This window comes from Chiroxiphia lanceolata, chromosome 2, assembly GCF_009829145.1.
Source record: "Chiroxiphia lanceolata isolate bChiLan1 chromosome 2, bChiLan1.pri, whole genome shotgun sequence".
In the NCBI taxonomy this organism is placed as follows: domain Eukaryota; kingdom Metazoa; phylum Chordata; class Aves; order Passeriformes; family Pipridae; genus Chiroxiphia; species Chiroxiphia lanceolata.
This window is the reverse complement of record NC_045638.1, coordinates 92,083,876-92,110,476: the sequence shown is the minus strand read 5'-3', so window position 1 is coordinate 92,110,476 and position 26,601 is coordinate 92,083,876. Positions and strand designations below refer to the sequence as shown.

The 26,601-nt window shown below is 45.7% G+C and overlaps 2 protein-coding genes and 1 non-coding gene across 4 annotated transcripts; 2 read left to right on the top strand and 1 right to left on the bottom strand.

Moving 5' to 3' along the window:
* Positions 1-1,030: 1,030 nt before the first annotated feature.
* On the bottom strand, positions 1,031-1,843 carry MRPL51 (mitochondrial ribosomal protein L51). Its single transcript, XM_032678926.1, has 2 exons — positions 1,452-1,843; positions 1,031-1,289 (listed from the first exon to the last, which is right to left on the bottom strand). The coding sequence occupies exons 1-2, from the start codon at positions 1,720-1,722 to the stop codon at positions 1,093-1,095; spliced, it is 468 nt and encodes a 155-aa protein (XP_032534817.1). The 5' UTR covers positions 1,723-1,843; the 3' UTR covers positions 1,031-1,092.
* Positions 1,844-1,974: 131 nt separating this feature from the next.
* NCAPD2 (non-SMC condensin I complex subunit D2) lies at positions 1,975-26,519 on the top strand. 2 transcript variants are annotated; one of them, XM_032678925.1, is made up of 31 exons: positions 1,975-2,118; positions 2,214-2,289; positions 2,397-2,455; positions 2,914-3,095; positions 3,671-3,810; positions 4,133-4,260; positions 4,345-4,468; positions 4,550-4,697; positions 5,633-5,830; positions 6,346-6,480; positions 7,045-7,129; positions 7,747-7,921; positions 8,173-8,294; positions 9,254-9,463; positions 11,289-11,463; positions 12,940-13,024; positions 13,174-13,307; positions 14,286-14,418; positions 15,975-16,056; positions 16,152-16,313; positions 16,555-16,769; positions 18,419-18,533; positions 18,836-18,959; positions 19,164-19,319; positions 19,535-19,712; positions 20,723-20,817; positions 23,267-23,347; positions 25,388-25,574; positions 25,794-25,920; positions 26,053-26,214; positions 26,387-26,519. In XM_032678925.1, exons 1-31 carry the CDS (start codon positions 1,986-1,988, stop codon positions 26,467-26,469), a joined length of 4,209 nt encoding a protein of 1,402 aa, XP_032534816.1. In that variant the 5' UTR covers positions 1,975-1,985; the 3' UTR covers positions 26,470-26,519. The 2 variants fall into 2 exon arrangements, with proteins under 2 accessions (XP_032534816.1, XP_032534815.1); XM_032678924.1 differs by having other exon boundaries at positions 7,744-7,921.
* LOC116783553 lies at positions 2,516-2,839 on the top strand. Its single transcript, XR_004355749.1, has one exon. It is a non-coding gene; the product is annotated as a small nucleolar RNA U85 (small nucleolar RNA).
* Positions 26,520-26,601: the final 82 nt, after the last annotated feature.

Genomic DNA, 26,601 nt, shown 5'->3' with positions numbered 1-26,601 from the left:
ATATGTAATAACCCCTAGCTGCTCTCTTTCAGGTATTTACTCAGTCCCCAGTTGAATCTGTGCACGTTTCCTGAATCCACACCACCTTTTGGCAATTCCCACGGGTCTGTCACCCTGCTCCTGAGAATGTGAACTTCAGCTGTTTGAATAGAGTTTGCCTTCACTTTTCCCAGGCTTAGACATAAAGAAATTTCTTTCCATTCATTCCCTGCCACTTCCAACCAAGTGCTGTTGGAGACAGAGCAGCGTTGCTCTGTAGCAAGATACATCAAGTCAGCAGATGTAACTCCCCAATTACTTAGCAGCCAAATTAACAGCTAAGGGAGAAGAGGTAGGCAAATGCCTGCTCATCCTACAGTTTTTTCCCAAGTGTACAATGGTCTTTGTGATGCTGGACTAGAGGGATGCCAGCTGTGACTCACTGTAACTTCTCCACTAAAGGAACCAGTAACAGTTATGGAAAACTAGAAGCTAGAGTTTTTAAAAACAGTTAAACACTTGAATTACTTTTGCAAATCCTAACTAAATTATAAACAAAAGGCCATTTGGCCATTAAATGTCATTAGTAGGGGTTTAAGTCATCATAAGTGTGAAACAGGAGACAAATCCCATTCTTAAGACAAGTTTTGATGCATTTCAACTAACATTTGGATCATTCACACTTAATCACAAATAAGCAGAGGGCAAGGGGGAAAGCAGTGAGCAGGAAGACATATTAGCAGGAACTCTTGGCGCTAACTTGAAAATTTGGTTATCTAAGATAGGAGCATACTGGAATTGTCAAGTAGGATGTGAGAACCTGGGGTTAACAGAGACTAAAAGGATGCTAGAAACCTGACCAAAAAATAGAGACCCAAGGGTCAAGTTCAGAGATGCAGGCTGGAACAGATGTCTGCAAGAAGTATGTCAGAAATGCTTAAGGGGGCATAGAAGAACTTCCACAGAGGAGCTCAGGGCTGGAGCAGCAGCAGGACCTTGGGAGCAGCTAGAAATACACAGCAAAGGTTGTAGGAAACACTGGGAACCCAACTGAGTGAAAGCTGTCTTTATTCTGACTGCAATGCCACAAACCCACACTCCACATGCCGAACCCTAGCGGTGCTTCCCGGTGCGATTGAAGCGCCTGTACAAGTACCGGATCCTCTTGTTCAGTTTGTGAAGGTCCTCTACAAACATCCGATCGCCCACCATCTGCTTCTTGCGGATGCACCTCTGCAGCTCGTTCCCCCGCCAGCCTCGCAGCCACGTGGGCCCCGTGATGAGACTCTTCGGGTGGATCTGGAAGCCGCCTGAGAACAGGAGAGGAGACAGAGGTGAAGCCAGGCTCTGGAGGAGGCTGTTCCTAGGGCGGCCGGCCCAAATCCTCCCTTCCCTCTGGCTGCTGGAGGAGGCGCCAGCCCGCAGGTGGGTCCAACCTCCCTCCCCTCCTGCGGGCGGGCTGTACGTCTTACCCAGGATCCCCACGTAGTCGTAGACCCCGAACAAGGCCCGTTTCTCCGTCCAGCGGTCCACCTGCTTGCGCTTCGGCGGCTCCTTGATGCGGATGGGCCGGGTGAGCCCCGCCAGGGGCGAGGAGAGGGGCACGGGGAGGCCGGGCCGCACGGGCGCCCAGCGCGCCCCGCCGCCCTCGCTAATGCCCCGCTCGGCGCGTAGCAGCGGCGCGGCACGGCCCAGCACGGCACGGCCCGCCGGCCGCAGCAGCAGCGCCGCCGCTACCGCCATCGGGGTGACCCCCGGTGCTCCGGGAGAAGGGACGGGACGGGAGGGAAGGACGGGAAGGGTCAGGAAGGGCCGGGCGGCGGTGCGGCCCCTTCCGCCGGGGAGCGCAGGGACGCGCCGGTGACGTCGGGCCAACGGCCGCGAGCTCATGGGGGCCGGCGATTGGGCGCGACGCTGGCGCGCGGCGAGGCCGCCGGGCGGTGATAGGCCCGTGGAGGGGGCGGGGCGATCGCGGCCCGCGCGCGCTGTTTTGAGCTGTGGCGGCCATGGCGGACGCGGTGGCGGCTCCGCAGTTCCAGCTGCCTCTCTCCCCCGCCGACCTGCTGCGGGACGATGGCCGCGGGGACTACGTGGTGCAGGAGGTGCTGCCCACCCGAGAACTGCCGCCCGCCCTCGCAGGTAAGTTGTCCCCGCACTCCCCCCCTCGGCCTGGCCCGGTCCTGCTGCCGGCTCACGACCGTGTCTCCCCCGCCCCTCCCCGTGTTTTCCCGCAGCCTTCCGGGCCGCCTTCCGTACGCGGGGCGCGCTGGCCGTGCTGCAGCACTTCGACTCGGTGTACAGCGTGCTCCAGTGAGTACGGGGGGCAGCGGGCGGAGGGGGAGGCGGAGAGGCGGGCGCTCACCCCTTCTCCAGGCCCTGTTTGCCCGCTGCCCTCACGCACTGTGCTTGCCCCACAGCCACTTCCGAACCGTGGGCACCGCTGTCAAGGAGGACGCCCTGGAGCTGATGGTGAACGGTGGGTATCCGCTGTTTCTGGCCGAAGCAGGACTAAGGGAGAGGTTGCTCTCCCCTGGCAGCTCAATGATGATATAAAGGCTAATGTGACTCTGCCAGCTGGGCTGCACCCTCAACCCACTCCTATCATACGGGTCTGTAATCTTGGTGGACGATGCTGAGCTGTGCATGTTCGCTGTAAGGGCAGACCAACAGAAAATCCTTCAGCCCACATCCCTGGAAAATAACATCTTCAGGATGCATCAGCTCAGAGTGAGTGTTTCTCTGAGCTGAAAAAGGGCTGTGGGGATAGGATAAAACAGCGTGTCCGAGGTTTGGGTTGCAGGGGGCAGCCCGTGTTACAGTTGGTGAGATGTGAGCACACATCTTTGGTAATCTGATGACTGCTCTAATCCTCCAAGAGAGAGAATGGCTGAGGGGCCCGGCAAGGAGTGCTCATGACTTTCTGCCTCTCTTCAGTGGTGTCCCATCATTCCAATGAACTTCCTGGCATCCTGAGTGACCCTGGACTGAGCCATGCAGACCGTGCCGCTCACCTCAATGCTCTTAAGATGAACTGCTACTTGCTGACTTCCCTGGTAGATGCCTTTGAAATGGAAACCCTCAAGAACAGTTTGTCAGAGGCAGATCCTGGTGGGAAGGTAGGTGAGGGGACTGGGGGAAAAACAAGATGATAAAAGTCAGAAAAATTTTTAAGCTTGATGAACATCTATGAGATGTTATAGCTGGGTTTATTTAAGCCTGATGCCAGCAAAAGCAGTGCATAAGGTAGAGGGCTGGTGTTTCTGTGAAACAAATGGAGAATTGTGTCTAAACATCAGCAGGGACTCGGGTGCTCAGGCCTTTTTGTTTTGCTCTTCGTTGTCTGGCTGGTACTTAGTGTGCCAGTATTTTCTCACGGATTTGTTTCTGTGGGAAGAGAGGAAGGCAGCCGATGCAGGTATGTCCTTAGACCATGGGAGACACCAGTGCTGGCCTCGGTCCGGGTGCCCGTGAGTGCCAGCTGTGAGCTGTGCTGGACAGTGGGGTAGCTTGAGCCAAGAGAGAAGAATTTGGGAAAGTCCAGTGTGATTCTGTGATCTCGTGCATATCACTGTGCGTCTCTTAATGCTGTAGAATTAACAGACATTTATTTTCAAGGGAAGAAGGTTGGCGATTTATTTTTTTTCTGTTATCAAGCTGCTGGTGTTATGACATCGTCTAATCTCCTTTCTAGAACAAGAAGAACCATGCCAAGACTTCTGGATCCTTCTGGGAAGAGGAGAGGGAGCCAGTCTTACAGCTGCTTACGCAGGTGCTGCAGCTGGATCTCCGTCAGCTTTGGGGTGGTTTATCGGTGGAAGAAGAGTTTGTCAGGTATGGGATGGAGCAGATGTAGAGGTGGGATGACTGACTGGTTCTCTGGAAGGGAGGGTTAAATGTTAAATCGACGAATGAGGTGGCATTACAGTCATCTGGAGGGTGCAGATCATTGGGAAACTGAGGAAACCAGCTTGAGGCAAAATTAATGTGTATAGGAACCACTTCGTTTCCTCAAAAATTCAGATGTTGCTTGCTAATTTTTAGAGGATATTGGAGAATCTCTTTGGTTTGATAGAAATGTTTGCCTAGTGTGGTGTGGTAGAATGATATTGGTTCTAGTTGTGATAGGTTTGCTGTCTGTCTTCTGTGGCTTTAGCTTAATGATGGGAAGCTGCTACCGTATCCTGGAGAATCCAAGTATCGGTCTTCAGAAGTATCGTGCCACACGGGAGGCTGTGACACATCTGCTTGCTGGAGCTCTGATTCACTGTGGTCAAATGTTCAGTGAGTTCCTGCTCTTCTGCCTTCTTCCTGAAGCCATTCCCAATCACTTTCCCTGACCTCTTTCTTCCTTGTCTCGTGTGAAAGGTGCCACTCTGAAGATCACGCAGATGCTGCAGCACTTTGAACATGTAGCCCCTGTGTTTGCACAGGCCGTGAGCCTCTGGGCTAAAGAGTATGGTCTGAAAAGCCTGGTGGGTGAATTGCTAAGGTGAGAGAAACACCTTGACACTTGTCCTTCTACCCCTAGCAACTTAAGGCACCGCATTCCTTTTTTCATCTTTCTTTGCAGGGAAATTGGACAGAAATGTCCACAGGATTTGGCTCGTGAGGCTTCTGGAGTCAAGGGTTATTCTACCTTTGTAACTGAACTGGCCGGAGAGATTCCAGCTCTGGTGCTATCCAACATGAGCGTTCTCCTGCACCACTTGGATGGGGAGGTATGTTTCTGCATTGTTACCTGTCCAGAGAAGTCAAGTGGCGGAGGTGCTGCTATCCAGTTTTTCTGTCTGAAAACAGAATCTCTTTCACAGAGCTCAAGTAGCCAAAACCTGCCCTTTGTAATAGGTTCTTCCCTTACCTAAATGCTGCAAAGGAAACAAAAACCATGACATCTACTGCCTGGTAGTCATGGTTGGATGTCAGAGAATGGGAGACTTCTTGCTGGTCTGAGCTCCCAGCTGTTGTCTCTTGGTCTTCAGTACTTAACAAGTTTGTCACTGTGTTACCTTCTCTTAAGTGTTTCTTATGTCAGTTCTTCGCCTCTGTGGACCTAGCTGGACAGCAGGATTGGATTAGAATCGTAGATTGGTTTGCGTTGAAAGGGACCATAAAAGTCATCTAGTTCCAACCCTCCTGCCATGGGCAGGGACATCTTCCACTAGACCAGGTTGCTCAAAGCTCCATCCAGCCTGACCTCAAATGCTTCTGGGGATTGGGCATCCACAGCTTCTCTGGGCAACCTGTTCCAGTATTTTACCACCCTCACAGTAAAGAACTTCTTCCCAATATCCAATCTAAACCTACTCTTTCAGTTTGGAGCCATTCCCCCTTGTCCTATCACTACTTGCCCTTGTAAAAAGTCCCTCTCCAGCTTTCTTGTAGTCCCTTTAGGAACTTGAAGGTGCTATAAGGTCTCCCTGGAACCTTCTCTTCTCCAGTCTGAACAACACCAACTCCCTTGGCCTGTCTGCATAGGAGAGGTTACTCTGTCTTGCAGGCACAGCTATGTTCAAGTTTAATATAATGTCCATAATAAAAAAACTCACTTAAGGCTGGAGCCTGGGACTTGGAAGACCCAAACTCTGGGCCATCCCTTGGCATATCAAGTCATGTCTTTTGGCTGTTCCTGGTTCAACAGTTCTACTCTTTGCAGAGTTACATGATGCGAAATGCCATTCTGGCAGCTATGGCAGAAGCACTGATGCAGGTGCTGAATGGTGACCAGCTGGAGGAAGCTGCCCGTGGCACTCGGGACAAGTTCCTGAGTATGCTGCAGGCCCACGTGTGTGACGTCCATAGCTTTGTGCGCAGCCGCGTGCTGCAGCTTTTCACGCGAATCGTTCAGTGCAAGGTAAGTCTGTGCTGGGGAAAAGGGGTTGCCTCAGTCATCCCTTCCCCTGTTGTGTTTTCTGAAGGAATTTCTGCCCCCCCTGCCTTTTGTTTGCAGAGACTAAAGTTTTAACAGAGAAAGGTATTGTCCCCGTGTACTCTGGTGTTTGCAGTTCCTTTTTTCCAAGAGACCAAACATCTAGGGGTGAGGGAACTGGGGGCAGAAATTAAATGGTGCTCTTCATTACTGGGACAAACTAGAAGAAAGAGCACAGCATGCAGCCTCTTTTTGGACACTAGTATGGGAGAACATCACCCTTGCTAGATATGCTAAGACTAGACTCAACAGGACCCTGTATAACCTAAGTCCTTGCTTTCAGTGGAGGCTGGACCAGAAGTTACCAGAGATCCTTTCAGACCTAGACTTTTCTGTAAATCTATAATCTGTGCCATTTAATACATGAATGCATCTTCAGTAAAATAAGTTTTCCCAAGTCTCTAAGCCTCTGATAACTTTGTGCTCTCATTGTGTGCTAGGCCCTGCCTTTGACTCATTTCCAGTCTGTGGTATCACTGGCTGTTGGGCGTCTCAATGACAAATCTGTCATAGTAGTTAAAAATGCAATCCAGCTCCTGGCCGCATTTTTGTCCAACAACCCCTTCTCCTGCAAGGTAATTCTCATTAGTGTGATGGATATGCTATATGTCTGTTTGCAGGCCAAATATCTGCAGTGTGCTATAGCCTGGGGAGCAGCCTTTCTGTGTCTTGTGGGAGGGACAGCGTAGCTTTTTGACTATGCAGATGGGAGCTTTCTTGTTTTCCCAGGTTCAGATCTTGTAGTCTCAGGCTCTTCTCTCTCTTGGAGTAACTGGTAGCTTTACTGAAGGCCAGGAGGGATGTATTTGATCGAGGTGAAAACCTGCAGCAGTTTTATTTGAATCCACTGTGGGGTTTCTTTCCTTAGGATCAGAATTATTTTGTAGAATAGTCTGCATGGAGCTGCAGCTCTCTCTTTAGCCGCACCTCCTTCCGAGTTTCTAAGCCTTAGACTGGCAATTTGCAGCAGTTCCTGTTCTAGGATCGGGGCCAACGTCTGCTATTCCAGTTTCCCAAAACAGGGTTATCTGTGGGGATTGACAACTAAAGCAGGGAGTGGAAGAGAAAGGAGAAGTCTGGCATTTCAGATAAAAAAAGGATAAGTAACATACTTCTTCTTCCCTTCGTGGCATCCTCAGCTAAGCTGTGCTGACTTGGACAAGCCACTGAAGAAAGAAGTGCAGAAACTGCAAGAAATGAGGGACCGTGTCAGATCCACAGCAGGTAATTTCCTTTCTTCATCTTCTCCCTTTCCAGGGCAGTCCAGAATTTACTTTTCCTCATTTTAAATTTGCTCCCAGGTGGGATGGCTTTTGTCTCTGATCTTAGCTGCATGAGATTGTGAGATCAGATAACTGGGATTAAACTCAGAACAGGTTTTCATATAGTGGTGTTATAAATGGATCATAGTGATGTCCATGTCTAGATCAACAGTCCATGTAGCTAAATATCCTATTTTCAGGGTAAGAACTGAAAATACCTATGAACACCTTCCCAGGTTTCCATTTTCAACCACCAGAGGACTGCTTGAGCTGTAATTTTGGTCAGATATTAATTTAAACGTGATTTGTAGGCAGCAGCAAGTCCAAGGCTAAACAAATGATGGCTTTTTTTTTTTTTTTTTTTTTTTTTTTTTTTTTTTCCCCGTCAGTGGTTTCTTTGTTATACCAGAGTTCTTGTCTTACTCTTACTGTAGCCTGGGTGGGGTCAGCAATGGTAATAGTGCCTGCTGAAGGAGGGAGTGGGGGAAGTAGAATTCCTAAGTTCCAGGTGAGTTTTTCTCCCTGTTTAAGGTGTCACCCGAGTCTTTGAGTTCTTCATTCCTTCTGTTTTATAAGTAGCTCCAGTGATCACCCCAGAGGAAGAGTGGGAAGCGATGCTGCCAGAAGTTAGGGCTGCCACACAGCAGCTCTTTCAACCACTGCAGGAAAGTGAAGAGGAGATGCTGGAAGTTGAGGAAACAGTGGAGAGTACAGTGGAGCAAATCACTGGGCTGCTGAGGAAGCTGAATTACAGGTAAGAAGGCTCTGCGGTGTGAGAGTGTTTATTCCAAGGGATGTTCTCTGTTCAAGAAAGGTTTGAGCTCCAGGGCGGAGGGATGATTTCCAGTAACATTACTCTGTAGGAAGAGATTGACATGGCCACCCAGCACAAGATGCTGGTAGGAGCTACTTTCCCCGGTGTTCAGGGCAAAGTTGGATGGTTTCCCTTGTGTTCTGCCCTGGTGGGTTGCTAATATTCTTCTCTTGGGCAATGTCATTGTCCAGGAGGGCAGCCCGCCTTACACAGAAGGCCCTGTGTCGCTTCCAGGGGAAGGAACCCTTCAGTAGCCTCATGGAGGAAAATGAGGAGGCAACAATCCTGGATATTCTGAAGAGACTTTACACAGGTAACTACTTCAGATCATTTTATCTATTTCTTAAGTCCAAGATGATGCCAGAACTAGACCAAAACCCTCTGGAATGCCTCGTCGCTCCTTCTGACGTCTGGGGCTCATTCTGTGTGTATTTGACAGCTTATAGAGTTACACCGTCTGTGGATCATTTATTTACTCATCTAGTCTTGGCTGGATCACGTTGGTCTTACTTCATTTCTGGTCAGAACAGTTCCATGTTCCCAGTAGAAGTGCATTTCTGATGCTTTACCTCATGTAATATCTGCTGAGGGGAGTGAAGCCAGTGTTACCCACTCACACCTTTCTGTCCTGTGTGAATTAGTCAGGAGTTCTGCTTCCTGAACAGCTGGTGGCACATAACACTTACCCTTAGCCTTGACCAAGTATCTGGTTCAAGCAAAGTCTTGTTTATCTGAGGCTTGAGCCTCTGGGTGTATTTGCAAGACTTCATGTGCTTTGTTTGGGTTTTTTTTCAGCATAAGGTTACTTAGCCAATCCCCTTGACCACATTTCTCTCAGAAGTCTACTGTCTAAAAATCTTCTTAACTTTTTCAACTTTTCACACTTGCACAAACTTTGCTAGTGAGTAGTAGTGTTTGCCTTCTCCCTACTCTTCCCTGTTTCTCTTTTAGTGCCTCATCTATCTTTGGGGAGTTGTCAAGTTCAGATTAACCTCTTCAGGATTTTAATGGAGTTTACCCCAATTGGACTGGGCCTTTCTACATCCTTGTATTAAGCTGGCATGTCTTGTGGAGCATCTCATTGTAGTACTGGAACTTGCCCTAGAGCATGCTGAGATTTTGTAGTCAGATCTGATGGCAGAATTTGGACTTCTGTATCCTGGCTCGTGGAAGGTGTCACTGTGTGATGGGGAGAGAAGGGTTAAAATGTCCTGAACTGTGCCTATTTCTCTTGTGTCTTCAATATTATTCACAAACAAGTGTGCTGTGCAGGTTCGTGCCCAGGAGAGAACAGTGAGGATCCTCCAAATGACAACAGTAGTCATAAGACCAAAGAAGTTGTACAGGAAGAGCAGTCTCAAACAGAGCTGGTCAAACAGGAGACATTGGTGCAATACCTGCAAGATGCTTACAACTTCTCAGTGAAAATCACAGAAGCTCTGAACCTGATCAGCAAGCTGATGTATGAAAACTCTGTCTCAGGTACGTGAAATAACCATGGGGCATTTTTTTTCTCATTCAGCATTTCTGGGTCTCTCCCCTTGCTGGAGAGATGTTGTAGTGACGGAGCTCCAGGAGAAGGGGAAAAGATTGGAGGAGCTGCTCTTTGCTGAGCAGGTGTCACAGGCACTTCCAGGATATTGGAAAAGCAGTCACTATCTAAATGAGTGTCAGGAAGGGGCTGAATAGGGCATGAATGGGCTCTTTAGGAATCCAGTTTTTAAATATCAAAGTTGGAAGTGTTTTTAAAATATTTTAAAAAATGTTTTTGAAAACATTTGAAATAAAATGGTTTTGAACCATTTTATTGGTCACCAGTCAGGTGACCAAAATGCCTTCACTTGTGGAAGCTATTCTGCCTCCTGTGGGGAGGATGTATGTTCATCGTCCTGGCTGAGGTTCTCCCAGAGTAAGCATGGCCAGTGAAGCTGGGCTTTGTTACATGCTCAGTGCCCTGATAGAGCTTCAGGTGTTATGCTGGCCACAAGAGGGGAACTAAGCAGCTGATCTCATCCACCTCACCTTTCCTCAAACTTTATTTTATGGCTAAACATGAGCTATGGCCTGGTCCTCTTCAGTGCTGTAGTGAAAGGTGATGATGAGTCAGCCTTTGAGTTAATTCAGCTGTTCATATTTAAAATCAGAACTACTCTAACCATTTAGACTTTTTTTGAAGTGTTTATCATGAATTGGCATTTCCAAGGGAGCTGAGGTACAGAGTAGCACAATTCCCTCTCCCATCCTCTCCAGCATGTCCACTTGCACAGATCTGGGATAAGATGGGTCTGGTGCAACAGCGCCCTGGCTTCATGGAAACACTTCTGAGGCTTCAACTGTGTTAAGAACTCACATGTTACTTGTGATAAGTATGTGGGCTTCTCCAGCAAGGTTTGATATCTAGCTGTTTGCACACACAAAAATGAACTCCTGAGTTCAGTGTCTTTACAGGTCATTTGAAGTTCAAGGTCAAGAGAGTGCCCCTACCTAACACTTTAAACACCTGGGTTTTGGTTGTGGGGGTTTTTTTCTGGCTGTGCAGACTTTACTAACTTTCCATCTCCCTGTTGTCCTGTGATGCAGTGTCAGGAAGGCAAATTCAGTGTCTGGACAGTGGAGATGTTTTGAGATGTTGTCTTCATTTGGAGAGAGTACACTGCTGGATGAGGGGCTGGTACTAAGTGATGTGTGTGCTCAGATTTAGCTTTTTGTAGTTAAAGATTTAATATTTGAAGATTTAATTTTTTTTCTGTTGCAAATTTATACCTTCTGGTATGACTGAAGGCAGGGAAAGCATACTAGCTTTTCTCATAGATGTACTTAATTCAGATTTGGAAATTGGGGCTTATACTGGTAAAACCTCCTACTTAACCAGAGGTCAGACTATGAACTGTTTGTTGTACAGTTTCTCTGTACAACTACCTTGGCCCTCTTGGGAATGCTGGCTTACTTAACGTTTTTTCTTGTCTTATGAGCAGGAGACTGGGCAGTATATTTCAGGAGTAGTCAAACTGGAACCAAATGCATTATTCCAGAGCCCATTTGTACATCAATAGCTTAGTTAATCTGGTTATGGTATTGCACTGGGACTTATATTCAGCTGTTGTCTGCTGTGACCATGAAATTTTTTTTTTCCTATGTCTGTGTACTAGTGATCCCATTCTGACTTGAGCCCTCTGCAGACATTAGCAGTGATCTTTAGATGCTTGTAGAGTTTGCTGTGAGAGCAGTACCCCTGTGAATTTGTTTGAATGGCCTCTCTAATGGGAATTGGGAAAGAACTGCACTAATGCAACTGTTCCCTCTGCAGTGGTGCAGGAAGCCATTGAGTTCTTTGTGACGGTGTCGCAGTTTGGTGTGCCCCAGGCACTGCTTGGAGTCCGCAGGATGCTCCCTCTCATATGGTCAAAGGAGCCTGGCATTAAGGAGGCCGTGCTGAACGCCTACAGGCAACTCTATCTGAGCCCCAGCGAGGATTCCGAGAGGTATGGGCCTTCGTAAGCAGAAGATGTTATGGGTTTGTTTCATTTTTTATTTCATCTTTTCCCCCCCTCCCCTTTCTACTATTAGGAATGGGGTGTGGACAGGAAGAGAACTAAAAGCTGCCATGCTTCATGCTGAGCTGAAACATAAGGTTATGTATCTGGGTATCCCAGCCTTCGTGCAGGACATACTGCTGAGCTTCTGCTCTTGGATTGTCGTAGTGTTCGTGTATGGGAAATTCATGCAGCAAAACTCCAAGGGGTGTCAATTGTGCGTGTTTCTCTTGCCAGAAGGGTTCTTGATTGGCAACAATTAACTAGTTTTTTTGAATGGCTGTTTCAACCCTTTGGGAGTCAACTGCTGTTACAGAGTCATCCCGTGTCCAAGAGTCTTGTATATTTCACCCTCTGTGGGCAAAGTTGTTGGCCAGTATCTGTTTCCCCATTTTGAGCTTCTTATAACTGTAGTTTGCTCATCCTTTTGGGATAATAAGAGGAATGGTATACAGTGTTTTCTGAAGTTGGAGCTTTATTTGTTACCAGAGCTCAAGTTTTTTTGCTGGCAAGTCATGCATCCTGTGGCCTTATCTGAGTGTAGGCACTCTGCTTCTAATGTACAAAACACATTCCTCACGGTATGCTGGGGGTCTTGCTGTCCTTGTTGTGTCCTTGGTTTTTCAATAATACACCATTTCTTTATTCTTCACACTATTGAAGGTTAGTTGTTATTATCATTTGGGTACTTTCACACAGAATTCTATTTGTATTTCAGTCAAAATGATCTTAAATCTTTTTATAACAAATTTCTATGTGTGTTAGATGAGAGGATGTTAAACGCTCTTTGTTGTTTATTCTTTTTGAGAATTTGGGGGTGGGAGCTGGGTACCACGTGCAGGCTTGTTTCTTTTGTACTGGAGAAGAGCTGTGTCTCTTCTCTACTCTAGCACTTGCCCACTTGTAAATCCTGTTGGATACACATACAGTAATTGTTAAGTGTGATCTCTGGTGAGATGCACCATACCTCGCCCTCATTTGTACCTCGGGGCAATATGAAGCGCCCACTGCTTCTTATTTCTTCTTGACAGTATTGCCTGGAGACAACTCCCCTGCAGTTTGAGCTCTGGCCTTAATTGTTCATAGAGAAATTTTCAGTGTCTTATGGTCTAGGGAATCGTGCTTTGACTTGTGGTTGAGAGTAAACTGGGAAGTGGCTGCTGAGTGCCTCTGTCTGGGTCTTTGAGCACCAGGAGGAGCATTAGTGCACAAGGCAATGGACTTTTGAGCCCATGTTATGCTCATTGGCACTTGAGCTGGGTGGCTAGGAATACTCAAGCCTGTGGTGGGGAAAGTTTTCCTGTTCCCAGGGATTAACTCTGTTACCTAATAGATGTTTTCAGCTCTCTAATAGGATAGTAATTGTGATAGTAGCTTTTTTTTTTACCTTTAATTTCTTTTATTATTATTTTTCCCCTTTCAAAGGGCCAAGGCCCAGAGCCTGGTGCATTCTCTCTCTCTCATCGTGGTGGATGCATCGCTAGGAACGATACAGTGCTTAGAAGAAATAGTGAGTATCTGCCTTGCCTGGGTTTGGATTGTATTTGTGATTCTAGATGTCTTTTATGTTAAAATGGTAGTCACTGCAGTTACTGTCTTTGGTTTGAAGTCCATCCTCCTCTGCCTCTCCCTAGTTTTTTAATTTCATTTCTTTTCCAGATCTCAGAGTTTGTGCAGAAAGATGAAATAAAGCCTGCTGTGATCCAGCTGCTTTGGGAGCAATTCACAGAAAAATCTGAGTGCTCGTCACTAGAACAACGTGCTGCTGTGATACTGCTGGGGATGATGGCACGGTGAGCCTGGGGTCAGGTCGAATCCTGTCAGTGGGAGGATGTACAGGCAGTCGATTTTTATTGAAGAACTGTGGGTGCTGCATCAGCTGACTCTTTTGTTTTGTAACTTCAAAAATAGTAACCCTATCATGGGGTAACGAAGCCTGGAACTAAACATAGTTGTGCTGGGTCTCACCAGCACAGCCTCTGAATGAGGATGACATTATTTTCCTTGTATTCTGAATGTCCATCCCTTCTCAGAGTTTATCAGAGTTTACTGTGTCACAGCTCTGCAGCTTTATCTGTGTTTGAATAAGAACAGTGGGAAGCTGCTGAGTAGAGATCTCTGGAGCTTTTAGCACAAAGGGAAATGAATCTGTTTCGCTTTCTGGGAGCAAAAAGAATGTATCTGCACTATAAGGTTTTCATTTCCTCAGTTTCCCAGCCCAGTAACCCTTTGGCATTCAACTTACCTGCTGATTGCTTCTCGCTGTCGCGACCTCAGTTCTTCTTCAGCCAAAAATAGACCTGCATAATGATGATCTTTCACAAGCAGAAAGGAGAATGGGTGGGTGTGGGGTCTGGGGGGAGGTTGGATGATGTTATTGTTTTATTTTGTTTCCCACAGTAGGCGAGGAAATGGCACGTGTCACCAATCCTGAGCTCTTGGGCTCTTTTCTAGTTTGCAGCATTTTTCTTTGTCTTACCCTTATAAGTTTTGCTCTTTTCTGATAAGGAAGAAGAGTCAAAAATCTTCTTCCTTTATAAAGACGCTCTGCCCAGTGTTGATCACTTTGGACAACTACATCTCTTAGCAGAGTATGGATTACACTGGCTTTTGAGGAATATTGTTTGCTCTTCCTATAGGTATATCTTGATCCATTGGATGGGTTTTATTTTTTTCCAGAAGGCACAAAGGAGTATTTATCTTGGTTATCCATACTTCTGTAAACTTTCAGCAGCACCTAGTGTAATACCCCCATCCCTTCCATTCCACAGAGGGAAGCCAGAGATCATAGGTAGCAACCTGGACATCTTGATAACAGTAGGGTTGTCTGAGAAGGCGTGTGAAGACTATCGCCTGGCTCAAGAAGTATGCAATGTTATCTCCAAGCTTGGTGGTGACCCTAAGGTGAGACTCTTGGTTTGTTCTCGAGGTCATCCAGAAACAAAGAAGGGGGGGAAATGGTTTGTATTGAGAGAAGAGAGAAGTAATTAAATTTTTACAGATTTTGAAATTAAGCAGGTTGAGACCATTCAGCAGCACTGTCTGGAAAGCTTAGCACACATCAGTGAACATGTAATAAAAGAATTTTCATTAGGCAACAGGCTGAATTCAATTAGTAAAGAGTTCAGTGCACAAGAAAATATGTTTTCCTTTCAATTCTCTTCTTCAGACTCCCAGTTCTAAACTGATTTGTGTTTTCTCAACCATGAAGCCCTTTCCTCTGCTAATGTTTTCTGGTGGTGTGATTCTTTTGCCCTCCCTATTAATTGATATTCAGGAGTTGTCAGCTGTACAGCAGAATATAAAACATGAAAGGTTTTCAAACCTGTCCATATTGTACTTAGAACAACATGATGGTTGATGGCTTCTTTGCCTGGGAAACAATTTATAATTTTTTTTTAATGCACTTGGGAAAAAAAACCTCTCTTTGTTTTTTTTGACTCGAGCATTTGGGGCATTTTGGTTCAGGAGTTCTACCATAAAAACAGCCCTCCTTCATACAGCACCATCATTCTGTGTTTGCCCCTTCTGCTGGGGATATTGCTGCAGGAACTTCATGAATTAATGTGTATCACAACATTCTTAAATGTTCTGTAATTGGATGTAATTCAATTTTAAGTTGACTGAAGTCTGCAGCTAAGTTTGTATGTGAGAAGGGACAGAACTAAAAATACTTGACCGACTGTAGTAGCTCTTCCTCTCTCCCCCCACCCCCCCCCCCGCCTCCTGACCAGAAATTCAGTACAGAGGACAGATTGTGGTGAATTGAGAATTTTTGTTTCTAGCTACTGAAAGCTGGTAAACCCTCTGTTTTGGTCATGTATGTCTTCATCAGGCGGATACAGATGTACTGGGACAGCTTGGCTACTGTCACAGTTGGTTTAGTAGTTCTCAAGGTTATCTTATGCCCAACCTAAAATGTGATGGGAGTGATACAGAGTATATGCAACAGCCTAATGTGAGATGGTCTTGGATCCAGACTTATCCTCTGTTATTTCTTCTGATGGTATTTTGGTTTTAAACAAAACCTTGTGGTTCTGGAGTACCCCTAGGCAAGGGTTTTCTAGCTGGCTTACTGTTGATGACTCTGAAGATGCTCTAAAGGTTTCCTTCTTCATTCATTGTGGAGAAAGAGTCAATAATATCAGATTTTAAAAGAATCCTTTTGAGATTTCAAGAGTTATTTTGATTTAAGGTGAAATAGTGAAACTATCTAGGTTGGCCTGGGATCATCATTTGGCCAAGCTTTAAATCCACCCACTGCTGTCACTATGCCTTCAAAAGTGACGGTAACGTCCCTGCTGTATGTTTAGTTGCAGAGCAGTACTGGGTGTCCCTGTCACGGGCCTAGCATGGGTTTGATTAGCATTGTGCACACAGCAAGATTAAGTACTGGGAAGGGCATGGGGGGAATCTCCCATGCTGTTCTTACGTGAGTAACTCATCTGTTCTCTCTGCAGCAAGCAAAGAAGAACAGTGCACCTTTTCGACTGCCACAGAATCACATGCTCTTTGGTTGCCTGAGTGAGGCTGTGAGTAAAGGTGAGCTCAAGTTAGCAGTAGGTTTAGAGGAGATAAGGTTGGGCTGCCTGTGTTGTCACTGGTATATGTGGTATGTTGCTCCCTCTTCTCTTCAGGCTTTGCCCAGCCAAGTACTCACTGGATCCCCTTCATGGATGCAGCAGTGATGCTCATCTACCAGCTAGCAGAAGGGGCAGAGGAGATATGTGCTCACATCCTGCAAGTGTGCAGTCAGCAAGCTCTGGAGAAGCTGCAGGAGGCTGATGGGCAGAACTCTGGTGAGAAAAAAAGCTGATGAAGAGTATCTGTAACTATAGTTTCTAGTGCTAAAATTGTGTGGCCTAGAGTAACTGCAGGAGAATAGAGCTGAGGGGCTACTGGAGGTACTGGCATGGAAGGGTGCAAGTGCTGTGAAGGAGTCTGTGGAGCGTGGAGATGGGCTATACAGTGAGACTTGGCAGTAACTAATGGGAAAGAGGTCTAGATAAACACTGAACTGTAGTAATTTTTCTCCTTCAGATTCAGGGAATTCTCCCAGCAGAGACTCTGGTGGTGCTGCCAGTCTCCCCACGTTCATGTTGATGCACCTGGTGTCCCTTGTGGGACAAGTGGCAATGCAGCAGGTAGCACATTTGGAAGTGTCAGTGAGTGCAGAGATACGCAGACGCCGCATCCTCAAAGAGGAGAAGACCAAGAAGCATTCTGACAGCAGCAAAAAGAAGCGGAGATCCCAGGTGAGAACCAAGGGTTTTTTCCTATGAGCAGCTCTTGTAGTGTCCCAGCTACAGCTGACTTCTGGAGAATGCACTACTAAGGTTGCACAAGGTCCAAGGTAATGTGTGCTTTGGGAGTAGAAACAAACAGATGTTGGTCAGGATTGACAGGGAGAGCTAAAGTCCTTGAGTGACCCTATTCAGTAAAACTCTCACATTGGTCTTGGGTTTTGGAGAGGTAGAGGGGAGGGAATGAAGTCCTGGCCATACTTATCTTCCTGTTTTAGGTAAACATTTCCTTTTCACTCATCACCTCTTTTTTTACCAGTGCAATCTTTTGCAATTGCTGCTAGTGGTGAAGAACACCCATTTGTTCCCTGAGTTCTGGAACCCTGATCCAGAAACTTGAGAGTCTAGTCCTCTCTTAGGTGTAATGATGAAGGCTTAATAGGAGCCTTCTTAACAGGATCTACGTGATAGAAATGCCCTATTTGCTTAGGTCTACCTTGGAACATTTTCCAGAGTGTAATGAGGCTGACTTTCTTGGGTAAGAATAGAGAAAAATGTTGTATGTCCCTAGGTATCCAGTCTCTATTAGATGCTTCCTGCTATGCCCACAGAACTCTGTAGTTCATTTCCTCATCCACCTGCTTATCCATGTCACTACCATTTTCCACACAGGAGGAGGTTACTATGAGATTTTCCAAGAAGCAGTAGTTGGATACAGATTTGGTCCCCACTGCAACACCCATGTCTCTTTTCTTCCCTTATGTTACTTTTGCCTCGCTATTATAAGGTTTCCCGTAATCTTGCTCATGAGACCAGCAATTTAAAGGCTGCTTTGAACTTCTCGCATTTAGGATCTGAATGTCCCTCGAGTTGTACAGGACTCCCACACTGATGCCAGATGTGTCCTAAGTCTGTCTCATCTTAGTAGCATTGGTAGCTTGAGCTTTCTTTACATTCTGGACTCCTCAGTAAAAGAAAGACATGGAGCTCCTGGAGCAGGTCCAGCAGTGGGCAACAAAGATGATTAAGGACCTGGAGCATCTCTCTTATGAGGAAAGGCTGAGGGAGCTGGACCTCTTCAGCCTCAAGACTGAGAGGGGACCTTATCCATGTGTATAAGTGTCTGAGGCGAGGGTGTCAAGAGGATGGAGCCAGACTCTTCTTGGTGGTGCCAATCACTAGGAAGAGAGGCAATGGGCAGAAACTGATACACAGGAAGTTCCATCTAAACATGCGGAAGAACTTTACTGTGCGGGTGACTGAGCGTTGGTACAGTTTGCCCAGAGAGGTTGTGGAGTCTCCCTCACTGGAGATATTCCAGAACCGTCTGGCTGCAATCCTGTGCCATGTGCTCTAGGATGATCCTGCTTGAGCAGGGAGGTTGGACCAAATGACCCGCTGTGGTCCCTTCCAACCTCACTATGTGATTCTGTGGTTAGTGTTCTGTGGCACGTGGGCTGGCAAATCCTGGACTACCCTTCACAACTTCATTGAGTTCTTGGGGGAAAAGTGGGTTATAAAATCTCCATCAGTCTGTTGTTCTCCATTCTGGTTGTGCAGCTGGTAATATGCACATACCTCACACTTGAGAGAAGAGAACTTTGTGAAGGAAGGGGTTATTGTTACCTGACATCTTTTTTACAGTCTTCTTTTCTGCACAGGCCACAGGAAACGAGACCACCACTATGGAGGAGGAGCTGGGCCTTGTGACAGCCACGGCTGATGACACTGAGGCTGAGTTCATCCACAGTATTTGTGAGACAGAACTTTTAGATGGTAAGTGTGGCTGCCACCAAGGAGCACTGGCTCTGTCTGCCTGTGTGAAAGAACAGGTATGGTGGGTATCCTGAAGGAGGAAGGCTGTTTTCTTCAGAAGGAAACAATCATTTTGGCCTGGCGTCAGTTTCCATGTAGGCTGTTTCTTTGCTCTGCCTCTCTGGAGGTGGTTGTTAGTGGTGAAAGTGAGTCAACCAGTTACTGTAGTTTGCAGCAGTTCTGGGATAAATTGAGTAATTGTTTATAAAGCAGGATACACAAACAGTGCTCTTATACTCACTGTTTTTAACCCCACTCTCTAGGGAAGCACCTGTTCTCTGCCTTTGTTCCACTGGTGCTCAAGATCTGCAACAACCCTGGACTCTACAGCGATTCAGCACTGTCAGCTGCTGCAGCCCTAACTCTTGGCAAACTCTGCATGATCAGGTACCACTGAGCCATGCCAGAGTTCTTTTCCCAGCTTTCCTAGTATTAAGCATAAGCAAATGTTGTAACTCCTTTTCCTAAGAAAGAACAAACACAGAAGAGTGTTCATAAATTACTTTTTTCTTTAACTGTTTTTTCTTCTCTGCTCTGCGAGAGATGGAATTTTGGTATCTATCCCTTCTTTCCTGTACCCTGTCTTGTCAGCTCTGAGTTCTGTGACTCTCACTTGCGTCTGCTGTTCACGATGATGGAGAAGTCCACCCTGCCTGGTGTGAGATCCAACCTCATTATTGCAGCCGGAGATCTGGCCATCCACTTCCCCAACCTGGTGGAGCCATGGACATCACATCTCTATGCCAGGTAATGCTACACTCATCGTTGGGTGAGGACAGGTGATGAAAACTCTGTGGAAGGGTTACACTGGACCTCCAGAAGGCGAGAATGACCCAGGAAACCAAATTTGAAGATAGTGCAGGAAGACAACAGGCCTGGCTATGGAATAGGCTGTCAGGAGTATCAGTAACTTAGAGACGCTCACTCCGCTGCTTCCCGCAGTAACTCTTTGTTTCTGTCAGGTTGCAGGACCCCTGCCCAAGTGTGAGGCAGACTGCTGGACTCGTGATGACTCACCTCATCCTCAAAGACATGGTGAAGGTGAAGGGCCAAGTGAGCGAAATGGCAGCTCTGCTGATAGACCCAGATGAGGCAGTCGTGGAAGTGGCTCAGAACTTTTTTGGTGAACTCTCCAACAAGGCAAGTGGATGATCAGGGACCTTATTTCACAAGAGCAGGGAAGGGCTGTTGGAGGCTGGATCGATGAATGACACGGGTCCTGGAGAGGTGTGTTAGTGGTGTAGAGCAGCTGTCTGTCCCTCTGTGTTGCCCAAATAAGAGTAGCTAAAAGAAACTTTGCAATACAAGTTTTGCCTGATGTTGCTAAATTTGATCTCATCCACTCACACTGGAAAGCAGGCTCCGAAACAGTGCCTTGTCCCTTTGCTTTCTTGTGTATGCATACAACAGGGTTTGGAACAGTTCTCTGCAGCTTACCTTTAGGCCTTTCAGCGGAGTTCCCTGACCTTATGGCTCAGGCACCTTCTCTGAAACCTTTCCAAGTTGTTCTTGGCTGTGTGACATTGAGATACTTAAAGTGAAGCAGTTTTAGCCCAAGCAGGTAAGAACAGTACAGGTTACCCCCTGTTCATTCAAAGTGTAGCCTCACATGGGCCCTTCAGTTTGACATTTACTGCCTGAGAGACTGCAGTGACACTGGGGCTTTTCTGTCTTCATTTGTTCCATTAAAGCAGAGCCAACCACCTGACTGTGCTGACTTGCTATCTCTTCAGTGTGTATGACAAAACTGTGTAGAAGCAGTGGGAAAGTGAATATGGACCGGACCTTTTCAGGCAAGATGGGAAGCAGTTCCTTGAGCTGAAATGCTGTTTCTTTTATCAGGAAGCTTTTTTCATTGGGTTCTGACAAGGTTGGAAAGCAAAGAAACTGCATCCAAGTCTGCCAAAGAGCAGAGCTGGGTTGCAGTTACAGCTTGTTGGTTGGCTGGTTTTTTTCCCCCCTTAGCTTCAGTCAAGTATTCCAGAAAGGTTTGGCTGGCTGTGTACAGCTCGTTTCAAAAAGCTGGTGTTTTCTGACAGTAAATTTGGGATGGGGAAAAGGAAGTAATTTTAAATGAGCAGCTTAATTGGCTTGACTCAAGTTATCCTTTATAATTCTGTATCTCATGTAGAAACTTGTGTTCTGCACAGGGTAATGCAGTCTATAACCTGCTTCCAGACATAATCAGTCATCTCTCCAATCCTGACTGCGGCATAGAGGAGGAATCCTTCCACACTATTATGAGGTATTCTGCAGCTAAATAAATCTCTTAGGACCAGGACTATGTTTATGCAAAGAGGGTGCCAGATCCAGGAAAGAAAAACTACAGTGACATGTGCAAAGTGCTATTTCAGTTGTTCTCCTTGATCTGACTTTTTCAGTCTGTATTTGAAATGGATTCATGCTGAGGGGAATTGATTTTAAAGCCACATAGTTGGGGGTGAGGGGAGACTCTACAAAGAGTTACCACTAACTCAAAATTACTTTCCTTCTAGAAAAGGAAAATAGTTGATTTTATGCATGGGAATATGGATATGCAACACTGGGAGAACACAACAGGTTTTGAAGACTCTACTGCATTTGTCATGTTGGTGGCCTAATGGATTTTTGTAAGCAGTTTTAGTAAAGCTGTAGTTATAGTAACTATAACTACAGGTTTGGGTCTGGGGTGGGTTTTTTGGTGCTTTGTGTTTTGTTGTGGTTTTTTTTTAAGAAAGCCTTACTGTATAGTATAGAGACATTGGAATATTTCAATCTGAGGTTATTGGTTGCTCATAGACAACACAAATAATGTCTTTATTAGTAAAGTACACAAATTTTCCTCTCATGTCTGAAACTTAACCACGTGGCGGGTTTTCTGAGATGCTTGAATCCCTATGGATTACAGAGGGGAGTATTGGACAAAAGTATTGCTATTGCTGAAGAGAAGAACAATAAAATCTCCCGTGATTTTTCAATTAGCCTTTCTATCTGTGAGAATCCAGTGGATTTAGGAAGAAGGATGGGATTTTGGACAGGTAGGAACTGCAAGACACAGAAAAGCCTATTACTGAGGCTGAAATTGAGACTGAAAATAATTTATGGTAGCAAAAGTAGATGGATATTTTGCTTCAGCTTTCATTAAGGACAGTAATGTGAAATACTGGGAAATACAGCATGTGGCTCCTGACAGCGCTTGTAGAAGTGGAAGTTAATGTCTGAAGTTGAAGCAAAGCATCAGAGAGACAAGAGGCAGCATGCAGAAAAATCCCAAGTAATTCTGGAATTTTCAGTACCATTTTTAATAAATTTCAAACTGGAGGTGTTACCACAGACTTAGAGAATAATAAGTGTAGCACTCACATTAAAGTGTGATTAGTGGGGTTAAGAAAACTATCGATGGACTTCTCTGACTTCCAGCAACATACAGGGAGAGAATGTATCTGGCAAATGAGAGAAAAGGCAGTATTGATTTAACAAAGTAGACAGGTATCAAATTAGCCTAAATGATTTTCAAGACAACCTGATCATCAGTTATCACACCACATGGTATCCTTTAAATGGGGAAAAAAGGGAATAGTAGTTGAAACTGAACTATTTCCCCATGTAGCACTATATGAAATCCTTCCAAAGTGAAGAGGATCTGGTTTAACTTGGAAACCATGGTGGACAAAAGCACAGGCTAGGAATGAAGCAGTGCCTTATACTCCAGGGATACTTGCCAAACCAGAGAATAGGGAGGTGTAAAAAAGATAGGGGGAGTGGGGGAACTGTCAGCGTTAAAGGACTAACTTGAAGAGTGAGAGAGTTACAGTGGTAATAACTGAGATGAAAACTAGCATAATAAGCATAAAGTTGAATGTTTAAATGTTGTTTAATGTCTTCTGTAAAGCTATGGCTCAAGTTAGAGATACATTCCACTTCCTGCTTTAGCAGTCAAGTTTTTTTCTGGTATAGGGAAGCATTGGTAGTGCTGGTCAGACCTTGCCTGGAGTGCTGCCACAGTTCTGGTCACTTAATGATGAATTGATGCTGGAACAACTGCAAAGGGAGGACTCTTGAGAATGCTGTCTGTGTTCTGTATCTTGGAAAAACAGCTTGGTGTGAATGCTGAAGACATAACAAAGACTGAACACGGAGGTGCTTTAGAGCAATTATATCAAGGCCAGTGGCAACCTGACTGAGCTTAAGTTAACATAAATGTTGGTACAAGAAAAATGGAGGACAGCAGGACCTTCTTAATAAATAGAAATTATTCAGTGATTTCTATGAGGACATAGTGCAAAATGCCCAAGTATTTAACTGTGTGAAATTCCAGGTCTCTCTATTCCTCAAGAAACTAAGAAAAAATGGGATTACGTTAGCATTTAACTTCTGTTAGGCTTTGTTCCCATTTTAGTGCCAAGTAATGCTCACTTTTGCATTGATCCAAAATACAACACACTTTCAGCAAATTAATAATGAAAAAGTCACAAGAATGGTTTTGAAGGGGGAAAAAAATACTGCATGCCACACTGCTACTCTCAAGGTCTGCTTCTCAGACATACTAGTCTGTCAGTGCAACTTGTGAAGTGAGGAGATCATCTGAAAGTGTTGCCTGCTCTTAAAACTGGACAGAAGGAAGTCAGCACTGCTGCCTTTTCAGCACCCCTCCTACCTGAAATGGGGTTTCCTCTCTGGGCTCTCAACTTTGCCATTTTTTTTTTCCCTTGCAGACATCTCTTCTCATATATTACAAAAGACAAACAGACTGAGAGCTTGGTGGAGAAGCTTTGTCAGCGATTCCGGACTGCCAGGTTGGGTTGTAATCTTAATTTTCCTGACAAGCACTTTTGCTTCTTAGGAATTGTTAGAGGAAACAAGCTTGTATGTGATAGTTGTTATAGGTTCCCATCATAATCTTCACGTAACAAAGTGACAAATGCTGACGTAACCTGGATTAGGTCCCAGGGGTTTTTTTAACTACCTTCCTCCTAAAAATACACGAATAAATATGTATAAATTAAGGCAGTGATTGGCCTCTCTTCCCTCCTTTCTTAAGGAAAAAAGTTTTGTGACAGTTTAGATCTGCATTACAGCTGAGCAAGGGGACATCCCACGTGTGGGTTTTACACATCTTTGTGGTCCTTCTCCACAGGCTATTCCCTTGTAGCTCAGCTAGGAAATCAGTGTGTTCAACTAAGAAGTTGGGATCTCCCCAGCAGTCATCTCAGCTATGACAGTTGATAAAGGCCTGTCCTTGTTCTATGTGCATGGACTGCTCAGCACTAACTCTATGCCTGGGACTCTGTTTTGGGTGGGTTTTTTTAATTATGTTATTCAAGGGCTTCACTTAGGCTTTTGCTCTGCTCTGTCTGGAAGACATGTATGCATTGCTCCTTGTGCTGATTACAGAGTATATAGTACAGGGTCTACCCCATGAATCTGAGATATCATTTTGCTTTGTAGGTTTTAGAGTTTTTTGCTTCTTTTTGCCTGTTCCCCAAGCTGTAACCCAGGTGTATTTTTATTTATTTCCCCAAGAAGAAAGGTAACAAATTTATCTGCCTCCCTGTCATGTACTTCCAATGATATCTTCATTTTAACTTCCACTGGCTTTGGTGCACCCTGCCTTCCTCCATTCCTGTGGTTTTCCTTCCCCGTTGTTGTGGCTTTGCCCTTGAGGTTTAAGCTGTGTCTGCTTATCTTGGCCATTTGTACACAGTGCCTGGGCATGTGACCTGCTCAGCTGCCTCAGGGAGTTGCATATTTCCCAAAAGATTTGGATTTTGTTTCCTGAGTTGGAGTGGAGAGTGGTCCCTCTCTCCCAGGTTGCCTCCCAGGAACACTGGTGAGCTCTTCACACAACACTGTAAATAACCATCTTTGTGTGAGTTGTGTCTAGCCTTTAGTAAAATGTCCTGATATTTCTGTACCGCAAAGATGATCAGCCTGATGAACACTAGTGGTAATGCCAAAGCAAGGCTCTCTCTCCAGGTTTAAACAGGAGCTTATCAGAGAAGATTTTGCAGCTACTATCACCCTCCTCAGCATTTCTGGAGTTCCAAATGTAGCAACTTGCCAAGTATCATACAGACTTTAAAGATGTAAATACCTGGATGCTGTAGCTTTGTTCTCCATCTGTTTAGGTTTTAGCAGAGCATTCTTACAGAGCAGATGCAGACAGACTTCAGGCCCTCTGCTTAGTATATATTAATAATAGGGGCATTGGCCTCAGTTTTTTCCCCTCCCATTCCATCATGGTGAGCTACATTAATAGTTAGTGCATTTATTTTTCTTTCCCTTTGTTTTTTTTCCTATAACTTTTGCTGGAATTTGAATGTAGTCCTTCTTTGATACAGCAGTTGTTATTTGTTGACTTCATAACTTAATGAATATGACCTTCTTTATGTCCCTTTCTGGCCAGCAAAGAGAGGGAGAGAACATCAAATACAGCTTCTGCTTGAGATCATCTCAAACATGCAAAAATGAGCAGCCAGGGTTTTTTTATTATTCAGTTGAAATAAGGCCCTTCAAGAGGAGTACTGACCTCACTGAGTCATCTTTTCTTCCTAGTCAGCAATAACTTCTGATACTTTCTAAACAAGTGACTGTGTTCTTCAGCAGTGGAGCCTTCATGTTTTTCTGACAGACACTAAATCAGTGTCTTTGGCATACAGTGATGGTTGTGTGTGGTATGGCACAGCACCTTGTCACTGACCTGTAACAGAACAACCTGAATCTCATGTTCTGCGAGGCAGAAGCACCTGCAGGAAATGCTGTAGCTCTAGGTGAGATGTGCTCACCCTCACACACCCCTTTTTGTAAGAGCTAATGGCAATCTTTGTCTTTCTCAGAACGGAGCGTCAATACCGGGATCTGTCCCACTGCCTTACTCTGCTTCCAGTCTCGGAACGGGGCCTTCACAAGCTGCAGGACAACTTTGACTGCTTTGCAGATAAGCTCCAAGATCCAGCTGTCTACAGTTGTTTCCAAACTGTGCTGGCTCGATTCCGCAGAGCAGGTGTCAAACCTGAGGCTAAAGTAAGGATATGGGACAAGTATCCAGGCCAGAAAAGCAATTGCTTTTTACATATATTAATTGGAAAACCCTGCAGCTTTCCATTTTAAATAGACTACTACTCATCCCTAACAATTTACCAATTTATTTATTTAACTTGATGGCAATTCTGGTATGGATGTAATGTTTATCTCCCCTCACTTTCTCTTTCCCCCCCCCGCACTGTTTTACATCTCCATCAGGCTCTAGCTGAAGAGCTGGAGCAGAAGCTGTCTGCCTCCCATAACCGAGGGCTGGATTCAACAGAGACGTGCCAGGAAGGCAGTCAAATTCCAGTGTCAGCGCCAGCCAAGCAGAAAACAATAAGAAGTATGTTCCTTTTGTGAGGCTGCAGCCTTCCCTGTGATCCTGCAGTCCAGCAGAGACACCTAGGGGTTTTTCCTTACCCTTCCAGAGAGAATGGCTGCTACCTTTCTCTTTTTTTCCCCTTTTCCTTGACAGGTTCGTGCCGCCAGCCCCTGAGCCCGGTCAACAGGGATGATGAAGATTTTGTCACACCCCAGTCTTGCACCCTCCGAAACCAGAAGCGTGCCCAAAAGCGCCGTCCACGCAAAAAAGCCGTGATCACCTTCTCCAGTGACGAGGAGAACAGCTCTGAGGATGGTAAGGCATCCTGCATGTGCCCTTGAAAGGTGAAAGGGGAGAAGAACTAGAGATTTGGCCCAACAGGGATGTTCCTTTGGTAGTGGGCTTCAGAGCACTGTGGAGGTTGCCTGGAGATTTCTCTGTTCAAGGCAGTGGAGTGCTGGTTATTGACACATTTTACTCTCTTTAGAGCTATCGGCAGAATTAAGAGAGGAAGAAACCCCCACCAAAACAACTCCCATCACCAGATCTTCAGCCCGCCGGCTGCGCTGAGGGAACCATCTGCCACTGTCTTTAACTAAAAATAAAACTCATCCTGTGCAGCAGTCATCTTCTCTTGTCTGAACTACCCCATAATATGACAGTGCTTTAAATGAGGACAAAATGGAAGTTAACACCAGGCTA

What these genes read in the sequence shown, in the direction of transcription:
- MRPL51 (XM_032678926.1), bottom strand. Translation starts at nt 1,722, where the DNA reads ATGGCGGTAGCGGCGGCGCTGCTGCTGCGGCCGGCGGGCCGTGCCGTG. An exon ending in CGACTACGTGGGGATCCTGG is followed by an intron (nt 1,290 to 1,451) that starts GTAAGACGTACA and finishes TCCTGTTCTCAG; the next exon opens with GCGGCTTCCAGATCCACCCG.
- NCAPD2 (XM_032678924.1), top strand. Translation starts at nt 1,986, where the DNA reads ATGGCGGACGCGGTGGCGGCTCCGCAGTTCCAGCTGCCTCTCTCCCCC. An exon ending in CCCAGCGAGGATTCCGAGAG is followed by an intron (nt 11,464 to 12,939) that starts GTATGGGCCTTC and finishes CCCCTTTCAAAG; the next exon opens with GGCCAAGGCCCAGAGCCTGG. An exon ending in TGAGACAGAACTTTTAGATG is followed by an intron (nt 18,534 to 18,835) that starts GTAAGTGTGGCT and finishes CCCACTCTCTAG; the next exon opens with GGAAGCACCTGTTCTCTGCC.